At 34.7% G+C, this 25,886-nt stretch overlaps 1 protein-coding gene across 3 annotated transcripts in view; it reads right to left on the bottom strand.

The window, feature by feature from the left end:
* The window catches only part of BBS9 (Bardet-Biedl syndrome 9), a 303,616-nt gene that overhangs the window by 165,220 nt on the left and 112,510 nt on the right, over positions 1-25,886 (bottom strand). For all 3 annotated transcript variants that reach the window (XM_054059480.1, XM_054059482.1, XM_054059481.1), the window contains exon 20: positions 6,040-6,222. In XM_054059480.1, coding sequence (XP_053915455.1) covers positions 6,040-6,222 — 183 coding nt within the window. The remainder of the gene's footprint in view (positions 1-6,039; positions 6,223-25,886) is intronic.

The raw sequence follows: 25,886 nt of genomic DNA, 5'->3' as shown, positions 1-25,886 counted from the left end.
TCTGCCTTGATTAATTTACTGTAAGAAATAAGATCCCTGAGTAGGCCTCTGCTCAAAACAGAGACAGCCCACTGAATATGAACTTCAGTATCTCTAACACTGTCAGAATAAACAAAGTGATAGATCAAGTTAAATACAAAATTAATTTCCAAATTTTTTTAAATACATCAAATCAACAGTTATGTCAGATTCTCCATTAGAATAAGGTTTGTACCAGGGCTGAACACTTGCTCTGAGCAATTCCAGGGAATACAATTAAACAAGACAAGAATACAATTCTTTCCGTCCTTGAAACTTTTACAATTCAAAATGCACATCAAAATCTATTTCTGCATAATTTTGCTTAATAATTTCATGCCACCTGGAAGAAAAAGAGAAAACTTTCTTTTTTGAAAAGCAGTACTATTATTAACCAGCAGAAGTGAACCTTTTAAAATAATAAAAATCTTATGTCCTCTTCTTACTAGCCACTGCAAAAACTGCAAATCACAATCAGGCTTCTGTTGCTAGCCCTTTTAAGTGGGAAGCATCAGATAAAGATATATTACAGATTTTAATTGACACGCAAATAGTTTAAACAGCCCACACTAAGCCTTTCTTTTTTAGACCTACAAAACATAGGCACTTCTCTATTCCGGGTAGAGAATTTATTGTGAAGAATCACATGAACTCAGGAACAGATGAAGACCACTAGATAGTGATGTAACTTGCCTCCAACTTGCTATGTTTGCCATAACCCACTGTCTTATCAGTAAATAAAACTAACTACAGGAAGAGAACGATTCACAATCATTTAAAAGAACTGTGATAGTGCTTAAAGTAGTGGTGATACCATCACCTAGCCCTTCCTTCCCCCAAATTATTTGCCACAAACATTTGATCTTTTGTTTCTAGACGTTATAAAATTGACAAGTAATCAAGCAGTTTGAAGCCCTGCTTTTAAAGAATCACAAGTAAAAGGAAAGTAGAAATGGTTGCACTCCAGTTTGCAGTGACTTAAGAGGCTTTACAATCACATGTCCTTCTCGCCACCTCTGGTGTTCTCTGGTCCTCTTTAAAGCAGGCTAGCAGACAAAGTGCTGAGCAGGTGAGAAAAGGCTGGTACTTGAGCCATGCTCTTACTTCTCTTACTCTCCACTTTGGGTCACATAACATGCCTGAGCGAAGGATGCTGATAGGATCCAGGCAACACTACTCCTTTTTTAACCTCTGCCCCTCATACTGGACGGTCCTCGCGCAGGGAGAAGTGGGAATCTTATTTGTTCACCTTTATCTTTCCGTCAATTAACAATCCTATGCTGCCCTGAACAAGCTCTAAACTTCAGACTAGGCAGACTAGCTCCTTCCTTTTATTTTGGTCATTAAAGCTTTATAAACCCACTAGTTTTGTTTTTTGTTTTGGCTTTTTTTTTTTTTTCACACTTCTATTAGATTTAGATGCTCAGCTGTACCAGAGTCTTTCTGAATGGTTCTGTTGCACAACCTTGATTCCAACAGGAAGACGATTTATTAGTTTTGATTTTTGAAAGAAGACAGTGAACATCATTTAATGTAAAGTATGATTCCCAGCTGGAAAAAATAAAAAGGCTTACTTTAAGCTTCATTATCTAACTTGTTTCCAGAAAGAGGAAGAGGATGGCTGGGGAGGAAATAATGTATCTGCTATAAACTTGTCTGTTCACAGACCTAAAGAATATGACTGTAAGGAAAACTGGTTCCAAGTTACCAGCTGTCACAGCTCATTGCCTTGTGCTGGCTGGGGAGCGTGGGGGTGGGGGTGGTATTGGTTTATTGGGGTTTGAGTTTTTCTTATTTTGTTTGAGAAAATTTAGAAGTATTTACAAAATATCAGAAGATAATTTGTACTGGCCTATGGCAAACCATCAAATGTAAAATATTTCAGCCTGTTTTTAAATATTCCAGGCTGTTTCACAGGTGGAGCTTTGCATTTGAAAAATGCAAAGAGTAGTTAGAACGACAAGCCGCATATAAAAAATATACGTCGCCAAAGACATAATTATTAGCTCAAAGCTTCAACTGTACTAAAAAGTAATTGAAAAAAATCAAGAAAAAGTTGACTACTGTCAGTCTTGACAGAATTAAGCCTCCTGGAATTATGGAAATAACCTTCCCTTTAATCTTGAGAACTTTCACTCAGTAAAAGATTTTTTTCCACAAAAGGGTATTTTCCACTTCATTCAAGAACTCTACAGTAAAATCCATCTGCTACCACACATAAAACCTAGCAGGCTATCTAGTCTTTCCCCAGCGACTGATCTTTTTCTGGTGATTTACATTCAGATCATCTTCTTACAGAAAGCACAGACACTCCTATGACTCTGACTAGGTACTTCATGATTTTCTTCTGACACTGTCTTTTTCATAAGTGCCTTAACGTATATTTTTCTACTTTATCTAATCAACACTGTAAAGTAGTAAATTTATAGTCACTAATTTAATTACACTAGATCATAGAGTCACTTAAAAATATACACTTTCACCTTCATTATTTTTCTTCAAAACTACAACGTCAATAAGAAATCAGGATTGAATATAGACATTTAATTGGTTGGTACAGTTCCAAACATAAATAAAAGGAGATGAAAATGTATTTCCTCAATGTCCATTTTATAGTTGTTAACTATAGTGTCACAAATGTGACTATAATAAGAAAGGGATGATTCTGAGCAAGGAAACACCCGTATATCGTTATTTGGTAACATCATGAGAACCATGAAAATATTTATTCTACAGCAAAGACACTATTGATGCCTACAATTAATGTGAGGGTCCTCCATCAGTCCTAAAGTTAATGTTCGTATTGACAGACATTTTTTTCCCTTTGTAATACCTTAAACAAAGAAAGCATTAATAGCTTAATGATCAGATATAAGAGTCATCAGCCAGTCCAGATGCCATGCAAGCATTATATCAAAAGTACCACATGTAGCATCAAGATCCCTTTGAACCCTTTTAATTAGTCTGGATAAATTCCCCCCTTTCCCAAAAGGATTTCCTATTGTAAACATATGCTTTATCACAAACTCAGCATTTTTCAGATATCTTTTCCATCGAGATAATTCAGCTTAGTAAACTTAATGACAAACCATCCTTTAAAAAGTTCCTTGATGTTTTCATTTTTCAGACTTTATACTATTCAAACTTTCATCAGTCCCTGTTATAAGCTAATAACAAATAGATTAGTCTTCCAGAACAGTCACCAACTCTCCAGAAAAAAAAATGAATTGTGCAATAAAATCTCTGATACATCATTAATATTATTACTGCGATCATAGACTCTTTTGTCTAACAACAAAAAAATAGTTTTCCACCATGTATTTCAACAGACAGCAAAACACAGGATTCAAAATCATACATTTTTAAGTATAGTTAGTATGGAGTTGTAACACTATGCTCTGAAATACTGACAACATAAACTTCCATACTTCGAACATGAGTTTAATTTTAGTCCCATGGCAACATAGTACATTGGGACAAAATTGCACACAACATCAATGTGAATTAGATTAACTTTTATTCAGTTTTCGCATCACTTTCTTAAGACCTCTTAGATTAAGGTCTCATTCAATTTCTGGCATTATACTTCTCAGACTGTAGAATTCATGAAAGAATCACTGAAAAAGGGGACTGTCCTTGTATTTCCAATACTAAACAAGAGCAACCATTTTATAGTCAGTGCAATCAAAGTAATACTATTTAGGTGCTAGTTAGAAGTTTACTGCTGGAAATAAAATACGATGTCAAATAGCTGTTATTCTCAGGAAATACACATATTTACAGTATTACTTCTGTTATATCTTTGTAGATGAGAAAAAAAATTACATGTTTTAGAGAAAAGTTTGCTGCAACAGAAACCATTTAGCAGTTTGAGAAAGAAATGGTGACAACTGGAACACAAAACTCCACTTTTCTACTTTCTATATATCTAACTGGAGCGATTGCCAGATTGAGAAAACAAGATCCAATCTGTTCTAAATGGAATGGCACGTATAAGAATAATGTTGATATTATGGCCAGAGAAGCATTTCTTATTACAGTAACAGTATATTCTAAACATTTCCCTTTAATTAAAAAAACACTTCCATAGTTTAATGTTCACAAGGCAGAAAACATTCTGGAGACATAGACTGCATCCAAACTGTCTGCTAACACATTCCTCCAAATAAAATTACAACAAACCATTGTGAAGAATTGTTTGAAGAGTAAATAAAAATTATTCAGAATATTTTCTTTCACTAGTGTTCCTCCTAGCTGCTTGCAGGGAAACCTGAACACTAGCTAGGAGCTTCTGTCTGTAAATATCATTGGTATGCCAGAAGATTTTCCCCTTTCCTGCCTAAACTTCTCCTTAAATTACATTCAGATTTCTGTGGTACCATAACAACTTCAATATGGCACGTACTGCAGTACTTTGTAAAGGTTTCATTTCCATTTCCACCTCCAGTTATTGCTGGTTTACATTTTTAATCCTGGCTGCTCTGCAGGATGTATATCTTTTACAATATTTATGTGAGGTCTTACAGCCTTAACATGGAATATTGTTAACTGCTATATCAAAACCACACCAGTATATACACTGAAGAGATACCCTGTATTGTAAGCTATGCAACAGATTTCACAATGTTTTATCAAAACATATGTCAAAGCAACACAGTTCCTGATGGCAAAATAAAAGTCAGTCATGCAAAAAAATGGTTGTTTGGGCTTTTATGAGATTAATACGAACTTTCTTACAATTCCATTCATGGGAATGCATATTCATTTGTACAGCTTCATTTTTTAAGTTTAAAAAAAAAAAAGGAAAAAAATCCAAAACAAATCTTAACAAAACTGGTTTACTATGCCTGCTATGGGTCAATATCATGTAAAACGCCAAAACACTTTTTTCCCCTCCCAGGCGGAAATTGCAAATGATTTCAGATTCACTTGGAACCCAGAACAAGCTTTCTAAATGGCCGCAAACCATTCTAAGTATTTTGGGTATGTAAGAAAATCTGGATTCACTGTATGTTGCAAAAACCCTAATCAGAACACAATAAGCAAGATGAATGTGTACTTCGGGAATTCTTATATTTTATTCTACAGAAGTCATTTGTGGAAAGTCATACCCAATAGTTCGGATACCCAAAAGAAACTGTTGAGACATATTAAAGTCAGAGTTTATTTCTCTACTAAACTGTGGTACGCTATATTTAAGTACTTTGTTCTAGAACCCAGCAAAATATCTGGACTTGAAACTAACTGAATATGAACTCTAGTTGTTCTGCACTCAGAACATTCCTTAATTCAGCTGAAGCAGTGTTCAGCTAGGGACCTTAGGTGAAGATAGAATACAGCATTATCTTTCTAAACATTTGGACCATTCTCCAAGTTTTGTGCACAAATTCACTTAGTCACACTCACTAAATCAGAGCAGAATTTGCAAGATACGTGCACAATGCAGGACTACTGAGGGCACCGTATGGAAACCGTATTATCCATTCACAGTATCTTCTTTGTATAACTTCCATCCATTATAAAAACCAATGTGCAAACACTGAAGACAAAGCATGACAAACGCTTAATTAAAGCGATTAAATATACTGTTTTAGCATGTGTACATGTCTACATTTGATAGTACTACTGGAATGTGTGAGTATGAGTACACATGTATGTATATTATATAGCTTTTATATTAGAGTCTTCAAAAAATTTGGGCTATTCTGTTTGTGCTAACAACTGCAGAGAAGCTAAGGCCAGCTAAACTTATGTGAGACACTCTTATTTGACTTGATAAGGAAGGATTAAGCGGAAGTTAAAAGTAATAACCCATATACTATAATGAAACATTTTATAATAGACCTCTACATTCCCACTTTCCTTTGAAATCAAGGTAGGTTGTATCAAGCACCTACTTAATAAGGCAACTAAATGACTTAAAAGGACAGACTTCAGCAAAGTACATAGGGAAATATGTAAATTTAAGCACCTAAAGCTTTGTCAACTAGCATTTTTTGAGCAGCTCTTACAGATTCTTACCAGCTCTTGTGTATCTTCTGCTAATGGCAAAAATGTAGCTTCCAGAATAGCAACTTGATCAGTGCTGAGCTTCTGCCACAAACTAATCAGCATAATAACCAGATGGGTGGCACTTTTCAACTTTGTGAATGCCTGGAACACGTTGGCTTGATTTTCTTCTGCTGCATCTGCTAGAGCTATTACCTGCAAAAATTACAAACGTCTGTTAAGTATAATTTTACCATCCATGAACACTCAACACTGAAATTACCTTTGGCACACTCCTGTTTTCCTTTAGAAGATCCTGAGGAATTCTGTTTTCCACAAACACAAACCATAGAGTACTAAATGAGTTATCATTTATCTAGATTTTTCTTTTGCATACCCAAGGCAATTTCAAGTCCACATGGCAAAGGGGTTAATCTAGCTCCTACAATCAGTGTAGAAAGCATTCTGTTTAGACCATATTCTTAAGGCATTCCTGAAACTGATCTCCCATCACATCACATAACACATGACGACAAACTAACTTTCAGTTTTATAACACACAAGACACTAATCCATATATCACTAGCAAGACTACCGTATTAATCAAAACCAACAAACTGATTTTATGCAATTAAAAATGCAGTGTATAATTATTTTCACATGAACATATCTACCATCTGTTATTTTACAAACTCAAACATACTCTGCATGTTTTGCACTAGTTGCCTCAGCTTTTATGCCAAAATGTAAAAATTATGGTCTATGTCTATGAAAGGCAATTCCACTTTAACTGCCAGACATCATAAAATGATTTTCAAAATAAAATAAAATGGCAGATTCACTTCTTGTAAGATGGTAAGATAGTTTTGTTGAGTACTTCAAGATGGTGAAAAACAGAAGAGTTACTATACAATATTCTATTCAGTTCAGAAATAGCTTGTCATTGTATATAATGTCATCCACTTACAGCACTACAAAAATTGATGTTTTGACAAACATTGCTATAAATGTCTTCTTTCTCGAAAGACAGTGTTTAGACATTTTCCACCACTGGTGAAAAGTGACCATGACAGTGATTTCAATATTCGATATCTATCATTTCAATATGACAAGAAGAGATTTTCCATGGTGTTTGCACTGGATTAACTTCAACTAAAGGAAAGGAACAGAGGTTAGGTGTTTATCCAATGAAAGCACAACTTACAAAACCTGTTTTCGTGAATGCCACTACAAGTTGCCTGAATAATACTTGGCTTACAGCAATGCTGATTATCTTCTTTGTCATTTAAATCAACACAAAGCACCTCTCAAACACTTTCTCTGTTTATTTATCTGCAAAATGGGGTAATAGGTGCTTGACTGGAGTTCTAAAAAGCTTCACAGAAATGCAGTTAAAATGTAATTAGTATTACAACAAAATTTACGAAGTAGAACTTGCAGAGCTTGATCCATTAACATTTGGCAACAGCAGGAAAATGAAAATACTATACTATGCATCTTCAGCCGGGAAACAAAGCCAACCAGCTGTTAGCATTTGGTGGAGGAAAACTATTTTTAATCTGCAATGCTGGCATTAGAGATGTGTGTGTGTTCCCTCCAAGCCCCCATATGACTGGGAAGATAAAGAAAACAGAATTTTAGGGAACTATAAATATGAAGCATTTCAAACAAAATGTGTTGATAGCTTTTGTTTTAGATTTTAAAATGTAATGCTTCCAAATAAAATGAAGAACCCACAGGACACTCAGGACTCCAAACACTACATAAATCAGAGTCAAGTAACAAAACAAAACAAAACAAAGGCCCAGCCAATCATGCAAAGGAAAAGCATGAAATGAATCCCAAATAGTGAAAAACAACATGACATAGTTTGGTTAGAGGAAAGTAACAATTATAAAAGACTTTTCACCTGGTACAATCGTGCCTGCAAACAGTTTGCTTAGACCAAAACTCCGATGGTCATCATACCTCATGTTCTGCACAAAGTGGGGCTCCCTGTTGCAGTTAAAGGTGACAAAGCAACTCAATGCTGTATCCTACATCAGTTGCATCTGACCAATGCAAACAGTAACTGCATGGACTACACAGCTTCACCTCTCTGAGAAGACGAGCAACAACAGTAGACAAGTTCTCCTCAGTCTGACATGTGGCTTCAAGTATCTAATCACCTTTCCTGTACAATACACATTTGAGAATTTTGGGAAGAAAAATATGCTAAGATTAATTTAACACACATCAGTACGTGTCCTATAATAGCATGACTGGGTGGGATAGTGCAATGGATATATTCAGAATTCCTGGAATTCGTAATATAGGCAAGCTGGCTGTATCCTATTATGGATAACACTCAGCTAACATCAACTTTGCTGAAGAAGCGGATAAATACAGTTGTACCTGTGTGACAACTTCCCGAACCTCACTTACACAACAAACGTAAAGGACAACTTGTCTGAGACATTAACGAATTCCTAGGTGGTCTCTCACTCTGAGCTATATTTCAACTTACACTGTGCTGTATACCTTTGAAGCATAAATTACATAAAGAGAAGTAACTGATGTGGCCTTTTACCTTAAGGATCCTTCATTTCAGAATCTGCTTTCTTTCCACTTTATAACCATAAACAAAGGAGATGCTCACCTTTTCATACGCTACAGACGTAAAACAAATTTCTTAGTAGTCTCAAACAATACCTAATGTACCAAGCCTATACATTATTTCAAAAGCAGCCTCATAAAAAACCCTCAAAAGTACAACTGCTAAAAAGTTTCTCTCTGGTATAAAATTTTACAGTTCTGAAGGCACAATAATACAACACAAATATTGGTGACAGGCATATGTCTCCAAGACAGCAGTGCAGTCTTAGAGTGTTGCAGGTCACTGAAACACATAACAATTATTTCTTTACACAACTGCACGTACACAAGTTCTACTTTCACTTGCAAAGAAACCAAAGAGGGAAAAAACATTTCTAAGTAATAATTATTCTGTTAATAGATCAAGAAGTGACTTAGTATATCTTTCTGATATCTGGAATATCCAGGATAACACAATACTAATTACCATACCGTAATGTAGGCACAGACAGTCATTGTTTTAAAAAGACCTATACCACAGGTAGAAAAAAACAATGTCAGAACAGCACTCTGAGATATGCTGAGAACCGAAAGCCAAAGCAACACAGAACGCAGCTGGAACGGACTAAAGATACTTTGACAATATAAGATTGCACAGTAAATACTTGGGGGGGGGGGGGAGGGGGAAGTGGTGGATCTTTCCTCACAGAGGAAAATTATTCTAAACATTTCCCAGGACAACAGCTATAAATTTTAGAAGCATTCTGGGGTTCTTCGTTAAAACACTTGCAGAATTTAAGGATTAATATCTTCTAAAAACATGACATGCACAGTTTTGTTCTTTTACTTTCACCTGAACATTACCTCTAATTGTATTTTACAACGGCTGAAAGAAATAAAGAATCCATGCCCTTTGCAAACTGCGATCCTAGACTCTTCAGGCTTAGTCATGCTTTCTCCACTATTTCCCAACTATATCTTTAGTTCTCACAGTAGTTGTTCAATTTGTCTAGTTAAGATCTATCATATCATCTTTCTAAATAAATATAAAGTACCAAAACAAAGAACTCTCTCCCTGTCTCACGTTTTCACAGGGTAGATGGAAAAAGGAAAAATACATTGCAATTGGCAGTCCCAAGTGGCCCTTTGGATGCAAAGATGCAACTATTTTAGACTAACTGGAAACTATCAAGTAAAAAGTCCATCTATATTGCATAAGGCCTATCATTGTCTATTTAACATTTTCTTCTCCTTCTTTAATGTTATAAAGCTTTGAAACAAAGAAAGCTAAACATAAGTTTTTCAAACCTTCTTTCTAAAATCAGTGGAAGAAAGGAGAGTGACCGATGCTTGAAAGACTTAACAGGTACTGGAATTGGTTTGAAAGTACAGTACTGAACATGTATTTTTACAACTGACCAAAACTTGCTTTTCATTTACATTTTTTTTGTTTAAATGTTTCTGACTAAATTCTTGCCCCAATGCACCTACATACAGCACAGTACAGGCCAGTTAGGTTATCAGTGGAAGCATGCGTGAAAGTAAAAGGAAAATAAGAACTATTTCCTAAATTAAAATAATATTTCAGATTTTTACTAAATTTCATAGTCATGGTTGCAAAGATAGAGGTGACAATCCAGAAGTGCTTTTATAATCTTGAGAACTTCACCCTTCAACACTATTAACAGAATGTGACTGGAATAATTTTCAAGCACAGAGCATTTCTCATGTTTTCAGTCTTACATGTTCAAGCAGAAAGATTTCTCTCCATGCTTATTTCATTGGTAAGCAGACCTTATAAGATATCAAGCATTTGAAAACTGTCAACTAATGGTGATTCAAGTGTTTAAAATAGTCAGATTTCTCCATTATTAGTAAATAATTATGTAAATTTATGTAAAGTTTATGTAAAGATATTTTTTAGAGCGTTGTTTAATATCCAGCAATAACTTCAAAATTACTAATCCCTCTTGAAAAAGGTTTGCAACATACCCACTCGTGTATAGTCAGACAAGTTCTTCGGGGCAATAATAAACATCACTCTCAGGCTTATTCCAATAATAAAAAAACCACACAAATACAATTAAAAAAAAAAGAAAATGCTGCCTTATTAGCTGGCTTAGGAGTTGAAGGAAACTTTGAAACAATAAAGGACAAGAAATGAGTATGAAGTCCTAATGAGCTTTCTTTTGAGCTGGCAGTATATTTTCTTGGAGTCCCTAACACCACTGGGACTGACAACTTTCACATGTTTTATGCCATAGTCTAAAATGGAGAACCGGAAATGTGACTGACAATTTGTTTTTCTTTTTTTAAAACAGCCAAGAAAAACATAACTGTCTACCACTAGCAAAAGTTTAGCCAAATAGTCTTACTCTCACCTAGTTCTATCACACTGTACAGCTTCTAGTAAATAAGAAGTTATCTTCATTTTTAGCAGAAATTAAGTTTGATTAAAGCAGAAGTTTGGCATTTAAGGAATATAGAATCTCTTTACATTTCATCCATAGCACTTAGGAGAAAGTCTTCTATACAATATTTGTTAAAATATTAAAATTAACATCAGAAATGTAATTATTGTGCAATGGACACAGAGATGATTAATCACCAAGACTACTATGTATTCCATAGTAAATTAATCCATCTTCTAAACCTTGGTTTCAAAAGAGCCATTTTCTATACAGGGTTATACAAGCAAAACCAAAGATCACAAGCTCACAAGTGTCTTTTCTTCGGCAATAATTTATTGTAAGGTACATAATTGATCCTATGCCTTCTAACTATTTTTAAACAAAATTACATCTTCATAAAGTAGAATTCTAATGCATGTAAAGCAAAAACAAAAACAGAGTTGAAAAATGCTAGGATTTCTGCTTGTTGATTCCCATTGCAACATCTACTATTATTCTATTTCACCCTTTCCAACACCCTTTCCTTGCTTTAGACAAGGAAATATAATCCAGTTGCTAGATCTAACTAAATATTTTTCTCGTGGTTTTAAAAGGTCTCCATCACATATCCTAGTTCACATAGAACATATAAGCATTTAAAGTCAAATAATTTTTCCTTACAAGCCCCTTTGTTTAGTTTGCACACATGGCATGCAGCCACATAAAAGAGCTAAGATACAGCAAACAAAACCTTTAAAACAGATAAGACAACATAAGTGATAATATAAATTTAATAATTAATACAATCCTGAATGTCCCTTATTCCAGGAGTAAACTTTTTTTTTTTACAGGCAACTCTCAAAGCAGTGTCCAACATAACAAAACAGTCATTAGCAGCCTGATTCCCTGTGCAGACCATCTCACTCAACAAATATTGTGCACACAGCTTTTGACAGGTGACTAAAGCTTTATGGAATGCAGGCAAAGATATCTATGTCAGAGAGTGATCTTTATCAAACACTCCGTCACCAGAAAGAATAACCGTGTCACTCTCGCAAAGGAGGGCTTCTAAATGCTGTGTCGTTCCCATAGTGCTGCAATGGGTATGTGAGAGCACACACTGGGATTAAGTACCTCGGGCCACAATTATCTGATCCTTGCAAGAATGCCTCAGCTAGAGCTAACCATGACCACAGGTTTTTGAAACTGTGTCACAGGTCCACCGGGACAACAAAGCATCACTTCAGGAGACACTGAATACTCAACTTTCAAGTGAAGCCCAACATGACCCCAAAAGGAGAAGACTACAGAGATATGAAAGAGGTTGCAGCACTACAACCCACACTTCATCTGGATGCAACCAGCAACCTCCCAAAATTCTATTGCCTCATATGATTAAAGTTAGTTTATTGATCTTCACCAGTTACTACTGTAGTGATCTGTGACTCTGGAAACTAGAAAGGCCAGATTAATGAAATATTCAAGATTGCAAAGGAAGTTGTGTGGTTTTGTTTACTTCTATGTTATTTCCACAACAGAATTATCATTGACAGCTCCACTGCACCTCTAACTGGAATTTGCACAAAGCAGTGTTCTCTATAAGCACATCACAGGTTACAGATTAAAATGGCAACCAACTCAAACACTCTATAAAAGCCAAGTGCACGCACTGTTTAAATTCAGAATCCTCTTTTGAGAGTTCACATGTAACAAACCTGTGTTTTATCTCCACAAACCAAGCGGAGGTAAAAGTGAGTTATTACTACAAAGAGTCACACAGCATCTATTTTATTAGACTTTAAGAACTAGTGACAATGATGTTAATTTTTTTATGAAGTAATTACCATTTCAACTACTGACAGACACAATAGTATGAAAATGAACAATTCAAAGGGAAAAAGAGATTGCTACCCTTTTCATTTCTCCTCTTCAGAGCACTCAATCAGAAAACACGCTACTGCTTTGTCTTCATGAGTCTCCATTCTCCCAGCTTTTATCTACACCACTATAATCTGTTTTAACTAGGAAGGGTTTTTGATGATTATTTCATGGGTTCAGAACTCCAGGCACCTGAGCGCATTAAATAAAATGACTTGATTGTCAATACATTCAAAACCAAATTGAAACCCTGACAGATCAATCTCACTATCCGCTATAGTAAATCTGTATTTTGACTGGACACAGTTTTGAAACAAGCTATGCCACTAAAATCAAGCAAGACAACAACCTAGTTAGCTCTACATTACAAATTATTATGATCCAATTAAAGGAAGAATATTAATATTCCCCTAAGTCTAAATTCTTCATATGCATAAATCAATGTTGACAATTATTTTGTTAGCAATATTAATGTAGTAGTAAAAAACTGCTTGTTTGCACCACTGTTGAAAGTTTACTAGTTTTATTTAAACACATCTTAGCGTTTTTTATTGCTGCCTGTTGTTATCTAAGCTTCCTTGTTTAAATCCACAGTAACAGAAAAGAAAAACTACTCTTGTCTCCAGTATTTCTTCCATCTGTTGTAAGGATTACAGTTAAGATTATTTTAAATGATGAATTTACTTCCCTCTATTTGCTTGATTTTTTTTTAAAAAAAGGTTTAGCAATTTTGAGAAGACAGATAAATTAGTATGGTCAATATCTGACACTTGACCTCCTCTTGATAATCTATATCTACAAGTAAATATTGTAGCCAGTTTTGCATGTGAGCAATTTCTTATTTGGTGTAACTACTAAACATGAGGATGGGACAAAAAAACTTTTTCTTCAAGGAAGGCTAAAAACATTCCAAAATATATATAATAATGTTCCAATACATTTAGAAGCAAGTCTACATTATAAAATCCAAATTTAAAAGCAGAGTTATAAAATTAGTAGCTTATCTGATTGAAATAACATCTGGTACAAATTACATAAAACCCAAGAAGCCAGTGAGTTACAATGAAAGCTTTACTTACCCCTTCAAAACAAAAGTTCCATTTAAGCATAGGGATGTGCTAAGTAACACACAGATATGTCACAGAATCTCTAGTAGTCAATGAATATTAAAAACAGAGTTTCACTGTGAAACTGTGGTTGAATTGGCAGCAATGTATAAAAAATACAGCCAAACATGATCTAAATGGAGACAGAGAGGTGGAGAGCTTCATTTATATCACCAAATATATGGTATTATGTAATGATGACCAAAAAAGTTATTTTACAACAAAGGAACAAATGTTAAACAGTGAAGCTACATGCTTTGTATATTAAAATAAGCTGTGAAACAAAACAAACATTTAAAAAAAATATAACAGGGGCCTCATCCTGGAAATTTCTAACTGTATTTCATTTCAACAGGATCTGTGGATGGCCAGGAAATCAAAAGAGACCCATTAGATCCTACTCCTGCAAAGATTTATGTCCAGTGAAGCTCAGGTAAAATCAAGTATCTGCTAACTCCAGTGGGAATGTTGTATTGTTTCAGTAAAGGCAGGATTTCATCCTGCCACTAATTTCAGTGTGATTCATCATATGTACCTCATGGCGAAAAAAGCATTTGCAGCATGTTTGATATCAGGTGATAAGTGTAGATTTCAAAATCTAGAATAAATCCACAAACCATTGCTTCCCAGAAAGTACATAGCAAAAAACATCTCCTAAAGCGAATTCATGTCATGTTTATATTTTACCATAAGAATGAAAAACAATAAAAATTGTGGCAAACACATCTTTAAAAGGTTAATAAAAATCAAATTAAATTAACACATACTACAGATATTTTTCCATCTGTATAGGTGAATATGGAGCCATTTTAGCAAGTTCTGTTCAAACATCTTTAGCAGTACAAGTATCAATATCAAGCAAATCTGCAAGCCAGTCAAGACAGTGTAGTATTAAGCTAAATTCCAAGCCATTACATTTACCCACCCAATCTCCTTCGTGATTTTGGCACTTCTCATTTATACTGAAACACCTGGAAAATTCCAGACCTCTTCATTGAGGCTGGCTAGCATATAATTTAAAAGTATAAAATTAGTACAATTAGATTAAAAAAACACATTAAAAAACATTGTGGTTGCTAGCACAGTGTCTGAGAGTAACAACGAGACTCAGAAAAATTAAATGAAAAGAGTATGTTCTGAAAACAAATTCTAAACATAGCAATCAATGAAAATAGATAGCAGGTTAATTAGAAGCTCAAATTAAACTACAATACTAATTTCAGGATATCTCTCATTAAATTACTTTCTATTTTGAGACACTTTATAGGATTTCTCTATTATTAGTACAATCTTGAGAACATGTGCCAGAACACTTGGAAATAAAATGGGCTTCTCAAGTCAAACTGCAAGGGCCACAAAACACAATAATTGATTGCTTGAATACCTTGCCTTTGAATTACAAGTTTTCCATAATTTCTTCTATGTTTTGTTCTGAAAAGACAATCATTCAAGGAAACAAAGAAGGAACCACCTTAAGTAGCATTACAGTGTATTCAGTGGCAACTCTTCAGGTGGTGATCAAAAGAACACATATTTTTAGGTCACTGAATTCGTTGTGCTGCAGATAATGGCCAGTATTGCTCATTCTTCTTCACACCTGGAACCGCACCTTCTAACTCTTTTTTTCTCAAACTGATAAATTAAGAATTCCCAACTGAAACACTGCTAATTCACAAGCACAAAGCCCACAGGAACAGAATATGGTGCAGTTTTCTTTACAGGCACACCTGCCCTAGCCACACAATAAACACAGGCAGTGCATTCTGCCAGTTAAACCTAGGAGTTAGAACTCAAGCAGAAAGCAAGAAGCAAAACCAGAATAAACAAATGGGGTTTTTTCCCCAAACTGGTTCATCTTGCATTCAAAATAAGACAAGCTGCAAAACCAGCAATTACTTTAGTAAAGTAAATTTTAGTGTGTAAAAATTATTTTCTAATAACATTGTTCTGACAAATTGAGTATGTCTCACCATAGGCTATGAATACGTGTCCAATAAAGCAAATGCCAACATTATACATGCATGTATATAGTTACAGGATTGGGATTCTATTATAATAGATATAATATATAGATATAATATATAATTCTATAATTATAATTATAATATCCTGTGTTGTTCTCCTGCTGCACTTCTAAATATAGCTGAAGCTATATGGCTTTCTAACAGTCATTTCAAAATACATTGTTTAATGATGCGCTTACAATTTCTTAGGCTGTGAGAAATGTCATGAAAAAACAGTTCAAAACTGGCAGTACAGACAAAAGTCCTTCACCCACGTTTTTGGAAATAAGACTTTTTCCTCTTCCTTCAGTACAGCAACTACTAACTCCACTCACATCCCATATTGTTGTTTATTCCCCTTAAAATAAAAGTAAAGTTAGGAGAGCTAACGGACTGATTAAAGAAATTTCTTCCAATATGCTTAGCACCAATTCTCTACTGAAAGAACAGCTGTGCAGCAAAGGTGCTAAATGTTGAAATAAACACATCCTTTACCTAGCCTCACTACCAATGTAGCCTGGTATGCTGACGGAAAAGCAAGATAGTTCAGGCCAACCTGGAGTTAAAAGGAGAAATAATCCCTCACCTTCAAAAGGCTGCAGAGACATACTCAAAAATATTCAAAGTTCAATTCAGCTCTATTTTCTAGAAGAAAGCCACTTTTTCCATGAAGGAAGAAAGTGCTAAACACCCTACCATCAAAAGCACAAGAATTAATGCATTTATATTGCAGCCTTTCATGCAAACATCTCATTCCTCAACTTCTCCTTTATTCTAACAGGCAGCTGAGTCTATGGAGGGGATGGGACGAGATGTGTAAAGCCTTTTTTAAATCCTACTGGCCTAGACTAAGATTCCCACTGGTATTGCTAGAAGGAGGAAAGTAGAGAAAAGAGACAGAGCAAGTGTCAGGTATGCTTCAGTATCTGAAATGTGATAATTAACCTTGTATCTTCCTCTGTTTTAAATCTAGAAAAGCTTCCTCATTGTCTGAGCAGTTTATGGATGGTCCTACTGCATAACATTTGGATTAACAACTAGTACCTTCAGTTATGAAGAACAGGAAAGAGCTCATTTTTCAACACTAGTATATAACCACATGCAAACACACCCCATCAAATTAGTAACAAATGGTCTTACTGATTTCAGCTGAGATAGACTTTCTGATAAGAAAAGATTTTCCTTTCAAAAAAACCTCGATTTAAATACTTGCCTTGTTCCCCTGATGTAATACAGCTGAAGTTCATGCCCTACTTCAGTCAAATCTAATAGTTTTAACTTAATTTCACCCATTACTGGTCATAACAAGATGTATTCAAAAGGGTATTTATGTTTGCTTTATTCTATTGCATCAAAGTTAGGAAAATACATCTGGGGAGCGTACATTCTAGCCATTCTGCGGACCAAAAATCCAGATAAACGTTTTGTCTAGAGGGATGACTAAATAAGTTGGCCAAATGTCAGAACAAATTCACTTTGATGTTTCAAGTTGGTGGAGCTCAGAAACATGACCTAAATTACAGAATTACATCCACTGAAAGAGTAGCAACCATCTCTTCCCTTAGCATCTGCTGGGGGAAAAAAAAAACCAACACATTTGCTATCAATGATAGCAGAATTTAACATGAATAAAAAGGTAGTAACCTAAGGAAAATATTTCTCTGCTTTCACTTATATTCATGAATAGTTCATATTCAGACTTTTTCAGGATCATCTCCAGTACTTGCCTCCAGTGTCACTAAAAATGCCTCAGAGTCTGCTTAGGAGCCTGTAGAGAAGGAAGGCATTCGAGATCCACATCGCAGGTGCACATGACTGAACTCAGACTGCATAGCCAGGTTCCACGTAAGCAATACCTTCAGAGTGATGCTGAGCCACTTGTCAAAGTTCATGATGAAAACATATAAAAATTGATAAAATCTGTATCAGGCACAGCACTAACTGACTGAGCTCCATCGATCACGTATGAAAGAAAACAGCTGGTGTGTTAAATGATAGGACTGGACAAAATTACTGAGCACCATTCCTGTGGGAAGAAGTAAACCTGCTGTGTAACGAGAATATGAACCAAACATTATGTTCTTTTCTAAATAGAAAATTTCTAGGGAAAAATATAAAAGAAAAATCATTTCCCAAAGGAAATAACTCCTCTGCAAAGCTTACTGTTAAAGGAACTGGAAGAATAAATGTCAGCTACCCTCACAGCAAAAAAAACATGAAGAACTAGGAAGATATGCAGCCTTCCTTTTTTTTTTTTTGAGCGGATACAAGAACATAGCTGTTTAAAACAGATTGAGATCCACAAAGACAAATTCTAAGATGAGGTGGCCCTTAATTGCCCTTAATTTCCTCTGTCAACTATGGAGGCAACATTGCCTTTTCTTTTAAACAACAGCACTTTCAGGAATTCTAAGTTCTATAAATGAAAATCACTTTTGTGAATCTTGCTTACCCACAGCACAATGAAGCAAACCCCACCTATTCAGGAGATACGCACAGATGACTTTTAGCAGTAAGTACTGTAATAAAACATATGAGGCATAGTATCAAATCATCCCATTAGAGTCAATCTTAATTATCAATAAATGCCTTCCCCTTAACTTTATTGAAATAAGCAACTGAATAAAAGATTTTAAGCAAGCTTTTGCTATTAGCTGAAATATTCCAGTAAAGATGTATTGTTGTGCCTCACCATACCACATATCGGGACTGCCTTAAAGGTCATCTCTCCTTTACATCAGTTCAACTCTCTTCTTCCTTAAAAACAGCTATAAAAGTTGGAGGACATTACAAATCTTAATTTTTACTATCCTTAATACAGCATTTGTAGGCACGAGTTACTGATCATACCTTGAGTACTACTGAGACAGGCTAAGAGTAAAATTTCTGCAATACATATGCTAATGAATAGCATCTTTTCCCACTGTTCATAATACTACAAGACAAAAGCAAAATATAGAGAACAGCCACTTTTATGTCACCAGAACAATTTTTCACATTTCTATTAAAAGCAAAGTACTGAATTTAAGGGAAAATTCTGAAAAACAGTAACATTACACTGCACTAAGCATTGAAGGATCTTGTTGGAATTTTTTACACTTACAAATTAACAAAGTATAGTAACCAATTTTGTAATCTATATATTGTTAATTTCCTATACAGACACAATTAATTCTACATGAGGGTTATTTCCAACCTTTTACTACCATTTGGATCTCTTTCCACTACTTCCTACAAGGAAGTCTTTCAGTTAAAGGCACGAGTTCTTTCTCAAATAACAGAAAAGGAGAACTAAACACATACTGAGGATTCCTCAACGAGCAGGTTGAATCTGTACAAGCTCACCTAACAAAACTTTAACTAGCACTTTACAGCAACTGTATGTTACAGTTGGCACATCACTTGCTCGATTAGCGTTCCTCATCTCAGTAGAATGACTGAACTGCCAACATAGTGAGCCAGGAGAAGGCATTTCAAAAAAGGATTAATTACCTGTATCCCTAAATTAAGTGTTTCTGAAAATCTCACTCTTCTTCAAAAGCACGTTTGCAGAAATCAGCTATCACTACCTTATTCTGTTGTAAAAAATAAAGTTATCCCCAAGACTATCAGGTCACTTGGCACTTAAGGCAAGAGAATAGAGCAATGGCTGCATCACACCATTTACCAGCCATCCTGTTCTGAACGTCAGAGACACATCTCTGATAATTTCATAGGATCAAATACAAACCTATCCACGATATGGTGAGGTTCCATGTTTGAAAACTCCTGTTTTAGTGAGACAATCTGTCTCCTACTACAGGAATCTACCCTTCCTCTCTTTATCCACTCCTCTTCTATATTCCCCTGAAGGACAACAGATGTCTTTTGAGGTGTGTCCGCATCAAGGCATGAATGCTCAGAGTCAGGTTTTCATCTGACAGCAAAAGCATAATGCCCAGAGTAAACTGAAAAAGGAGAACAGGAGTAACTGAACAGTTCAAAGCATATTACATGCTGTTACTCACCACAACTTTTTCTTTCACATAGTAGCATAATAGTAAAGACACAAAATTCCCAACACTTCCTTTAACTGTGAATAGTAACATATTTTAAATCTGCAAAAGCAGCCAAGAAAGTGGTCCAATCTAAATTAACCACAGACATTTTAGTTCCCTTAAGAACAAAATTTTAGTACATTTGGTTTTGGATTCATCATCTACATGGCTTGAAAGTCAAATAATTCTGACTATAAGTAAACTCAAGGCTTTACCTTGCAATGGTTAAGAATATTTCTTTTCCCACTGAAACAAGTCCAACTTAAATCTATATTTAGATTTAAGTTGGACTTAAATCTATATACCACATATTTCTGTATAAAACATAAAATACAGTTTAAAAATGATCAACATAAACCCAAAGCAAACAAGTATCTTTTCTTGGGGCTCAGGTGGTTAAAGCATCATGCTTAAGAAAACACGGATATGAGAGTTGTTGTTTGGACTCTTGAGGCCTCATCCACAGAAAACAAAATTCAACTGATGTGTGAATAAGGACAGCACATAAACATATTGAAGTTATTTTAAGTTGTTTTCCATTTTCTATGCCCTAGTACTAAAAAGGCTACAGGTAAAACAGTATTTTGCAAGGGAGGCAAATGATTTCAGTAAAAATCGTCATTCTCTGTTTGAACCCGAGGCTTTATCACAGATAACAATACACCAAATTCACATACTAAGCAAGTTTTGAAACAGAATATTGTACATTGTAGACTCAACTACAATATGTATCTGTACTATAATAAACAGAAGTATTAACAAGACTTAAACCCTGTAGTTCAGAATACACCTTAGGTGCCTCTGGTAAATGAGGGTCACAGTGTTGCTATGTGTCAAGCTATACATGAAAGGGCTTATATGTTCATTAGGAAGTTATTGCTTCAGAAAAATCTCAGTGATAGAGTTAAGATTAAAGTAAAATTAACCACAAGTTGAGGAAAAAAAAAACCCAAAACATTATATCCTGCAGTTATCTTTTCTAGTATGTGCTGAACATTGTAAAATTAATTCAGTTTAAGTAAATTTATTAAAGTATATGCAGGTCAAACTTCATAGTCTTTTCTTCTTTCCACAAATCTAAGCCATGGATTTTTCTCTCCACAGTTGTTCTATAGTAGATCTGTAAAAATTAAATATTAACCAACTATAAATAATTGACCCTACATTAATAAAGCCAGAAATTTTCCTGAAGTCAAAGAAAGCTTTGTCACCGACTTCAGCATAACTGAGATCTTACACATGGAAAAATCTAATGCAAAATATAAACTTGCTAGTAAAATACAATTCCTCCAATTTACAATTCCAAATCTTCATTGTATAATTATATATAGATAAAATAATAAATATAATAAATAATTTTAAAAGCTAATATATATTCCCATTCTTAAATGGTCGTTTTCTGCTTATGGATAAAACATATTCAGCTGCCATGACTTGTAACAATACTCACAGAAACAGAAAACCTGAAACTGCCCTGAACTTTATCTGTTACCCCAATGTAATAATTCATTTCATAAAAAGCGGCTCCATATTAAATGAAAAAATTCTTTTCCCTTAAGTTAATATTTATAATTTTCAACATTTGAAGATCACTGCGGTTATCAAGAGTTATTATCAGAGCACTGATGGACAAAATCTCTTTCAGAACAGCAAGGGGTACTTCTGACAGTAATTATCCCTGCTAAGTGGGAACTGCCCTTTTTCATTTAGTGAGTGCTCCTCTTATCTGTTTTTCTCCATGTTATATCAGACAGTGCCTCTCTCAGTTCAGCTGCTGCTTCATTTAACAGTCTTATTCCTCCATAATCACTTGTTTTCTTTTCAGATAACTTCAAATTTTTAACATGTTTCAACTGGGTATTTCTCAGTTTATTTCTTTATTATCAATATATGAAAATATTGCAAAGGTGAGGGGTTTTGGTCACTTTATGTAACTTCTAATAGTAGATAAGGAGCACATTTTACTTATGAAAGGATGTCAATATATTATTTTTCGTTTAGGTTTCACAATGATTCTACAAAAAGGTATTACTTGAATTACTTGAATCTGTAATCCATGCAACACTGTCATTTTAGTACCTTTTCCTTTATCGTCAGGTACCCTCAATCTTCCCTGTCCTTTTGTGGTAATATTGCAAAATAATACCCATAAGAAACAGTAGAAATGGGAGGCAAACTACGTAGTTATCAGCAATGGCAGTTACAAAACAAAATCCTGAACATACAGCTTTTTACTTAACCACTGCATAATTAAATTCAACAGCATATAATGAATATCTTTTGAATAATTTAAACTAAACATATAATTACAGAAATATAAATAAAAATCTTGCATCTTTCCATAAATTTGTATCAATTATTATTGATTATACTATACTTCCACAGAATTTTTTAAGAGAATTTCGTTTCAGTCATTCTGTTATTTTACCTAGCATTAATGTCAGGCCAAAAACGTCACAGTCAGTCACCTTTTAATTCATTTGAACATCAGTTTTACCTAGTTCTCTGGAACCACCCTGCTTTGTCACCTCTTATTAGCCTTACTTGTACAGGTAACTGTCCAAACCTTTAACATTTTTACATATGAGCTAAACTGTGGATTTTAAAAGGTTTATAGTATTGTTTATTCTCCTTTATGACTACTGGAAAATATTACATCACTTGATAGGAACACAATTTTTCCCTGTAGATCAATGAAGAATATACATTCAACATTTCTCCGTCTTGAAGTTATTTTCACATCATAGTTGGGGAATAAAAAAAAAAAAAAAAATCAACTAGGTAACACTTCTAATGGAAAAAAAAAAAGCTTCCAATATGAACGCACCAGCCTCAGGTAAGTGGAACTTTTCAGATTCTTGAAGATTTAAATGCAAACCATATTCCAATATCTCTGTTTGTGGAACAGCCCCCTCATACTGACCCTTATACATACATTTCAAACTCATCAGAAGAAAGCTGGAGGAAAAATATGCTATTAACTAATTAACTTAAATAGGCAGGGGATCAAGCAGATTTCTTTCCTATTGTGCTGTGATCTTTTGTCCCTATCTTCTGTTCTCAATCTGACTGATACTGCTTCAAGACACATACATAACTGCTGGAAAGAAAACCCACACCTGCACTAAACTTACTTAGAGCTTTTCCTTTAATCTGTGTCACAAATGTAATTATGACAACTACAATAGTTGTTAATATTATAATTTCTTTTTTCCCTTCACTCGTCTCTGCTTCAAAAACATTTAATGCCACAAGTCAATAAGCAAAACATCAGCAATCTTGCTTTAGTTTAAACCAAAGAAGCAATTTACAACTCATTTTTTAAGGAGTTCAATTTACATACACAGAAAATGTAGATTTTATTAGCACCGTGTTCTTAGATTTCATATGATTGAAAACTATCTCAGTAGGTACACAGATATTTTAGTACATAAACACATTGTGAAATGTGTTTGAAAGCACCAGTGGCATTTATGACTATAATACTGATATGTTTGTCAATTTGCTACAAAATGATTGTACTATGAGAAAAGGTCTTCGGTAGCCATAAGTAAACTTTCCACTATATTTTACATTATTCAAGCTCCTGCTTATATTGCAAAAGCTTCGTGTAAACTGGAAGCATGCAGGCAGTTGTGTTCCACAGTAACACAGGATTGCTCAACAGGTTGCTTCTCAGTAAGGGTCAGATTTTTCTCATAATGTATGTCCCTCTAAATTGGCTGGGACACTAGTTTTACAGAGGATTTGTCATGGGATGATTTGCAGGATTCAACCACTAAGGATTTCTGCGTTGTATTCTCCGCAGCTAGGGGGAACACAGTATAGGATATTTGTAGAATAAGATATGTTGAGAGAGAGACAATATACAAATTCTCTCCATATGGAGAATATGTATAGTCTATATATAACACAGAAAATTATATTTTTATGGACATCTTCTCTGCGGAAAACTATCCTCTCGAGAAAGCAATTAGCATTTAATTTGAGCAACTCTCAGGCAAAACACGAGACTTCTCCATCTGGTCCTATTGCTACTAATTTTTAGGAGTCAAACTAGTAAAGAGCTTTTCCTTGTATCCCATTATTTTATTGATGTTCAAGTAATTGGTGATCTGACAATAAGCACCAATATACCTGTCAAAACAAACACATTCTACCCCATAACTGAAAAGTTCATACATTAACACATGGTGCCATGTACTATGTGGGTAGCAATAAAAGCCAGTAGTTGAATGGTCTTTATTTGAATTGTTAATCTGTCTGATTTCTACTCTGGTTTGTTATGCTTCATAAGTCTTAGATAAGGGTCTTCTGTTAATAAAACATATACTTTGATTTTGTTTAAGTTAATTTAATTGTCATATATATACACTATTGTACTAAGACTTAAGGGCAGGTTTTGGACTGTTTCCATAAGTGGCATCAGTTCCTCATCAAAAATTTTGCATACAAGCTTACTTACAAAGAATAAGTTGATTTAAAATGCATAGAATGCGTAAAATGTATCCAAAGTATAAAGCACAAAATGTGCATCATTATAGGCTAAAGTACAACTCTTCATCAGATTATTTAAGTGTGCAGCAAAGATTTTTTTTTGCAAATATGTAAGAATCTGTGCAACACTTTAGAAAAAAGACAACTTTGCAAGAAACGGTCCTCCAAGCCCATGAGGTTAATGTGAACGGTAAATACATTCCCATCAGCATAAGATGACTTTTCTTGTTTCTAACTGCGTTTCTATGTCTTCGTCAAGGAAAGGAAAATTCAGTCTCATTAAACTGACAAACTCTTTACAGCCACCTGGTTCTGATGAACAGCAATACATCCACATGAAAAATGTCAGTGAACACGGAATAATACGTTGTGCATTCTGTCCTCCAAAGTCAAATGTACATGCAAATAAAGCCTTGAAATGGTTCAAGAAAGCAATTTCTACTACTGCATATTAAAATGCAAATTGCAGGAGATTAGTCTAATAACTCACAACTGGCGACCTTAAAATAATTTGCTTCTAATCCCCACTTAATTTAAAATCAAATCTTTTAATAAACAGAATCTTTATCAACTTTTTTCCCCATCAACATTTTACCCCTTAACACCTAAACTATTTTTCTACCATGTAGATTTGATGTTATTTCCCTTCAATAGAAATTGAGCAAAGGTTGCCCCTCTACTACCAAAGAAACAGAATATTTTTTTACTGAAGTCTTTTCTCTATGCATTCAACAGACTTGGGTACGATTTTTAATCTTTATCTCAGGTAAAGAATTTGATTTGGTAGAAACGTTACAATCACTGCACCTCAGGTAGAGAAGAGCACAATGTCACTAAGCACATTTTTGTCTTTGTCCTAGTTAGTACTATTAAGACCTTTTGAATGAGTATTTTAACAAGTATATTCTTGATTATGCACCTTTATCTTAGCTTGTCAACAAGCTCTGCTCCCCATGGAAACAAACAATAAAAGACTAACTTGACATCTTTAACAAAGGCTCTGTCCTTCAAAGACACTAGGGGTGAAGGAGCAATTTAATTAAGATAGGAAAACAAGCTGCCAATCAGATTTTAAAACACCATTCATTAGATGGGTTAATAGATAAAAAGAGAGCCACAATTTCTGGAATCCAATCTCTTTCACTGCTGCGAGCAATACCTCACTGAACATGAACTGCTAAAAGGATTGACATAATATATTTTGGGGGAGGGAAGGATTAGAAACATTCACATATTCCAGTGAATCACTCTGCCATAATGCTTGCAAAGTAACTCTGGTGCGTTCCCCTTGGGCAAACACCTGTTTACGAATCAGGACATATCATTAAAAGTGACTTCACCTTCTTTTATGCTCCATGCCAAATTCAGTGCAACTCATTTGGGTTATGCCAGACC

The sequence above is a fragment of the Cuculus canorus genome, chromosome 2 (assembly GCF_017976375.1).
Source record: "Cuculus canorus isolate bCucCan1 chromosome 2, bCucCan1.pri, whole genome shotgun sequence".
NCBI classification, from domain to species: domain Eukaryota; kingdom Metazoa; phylum Chordata; class Aves; order Cuculiformes; family Cuculidae; genus Cuculus; species Cuculus canorus.
The sequence above is the reverse complement of the archived record's forward strand: the minus strand, read 5'-3'. Positions and strand labels throughout refer to the sequence as shown.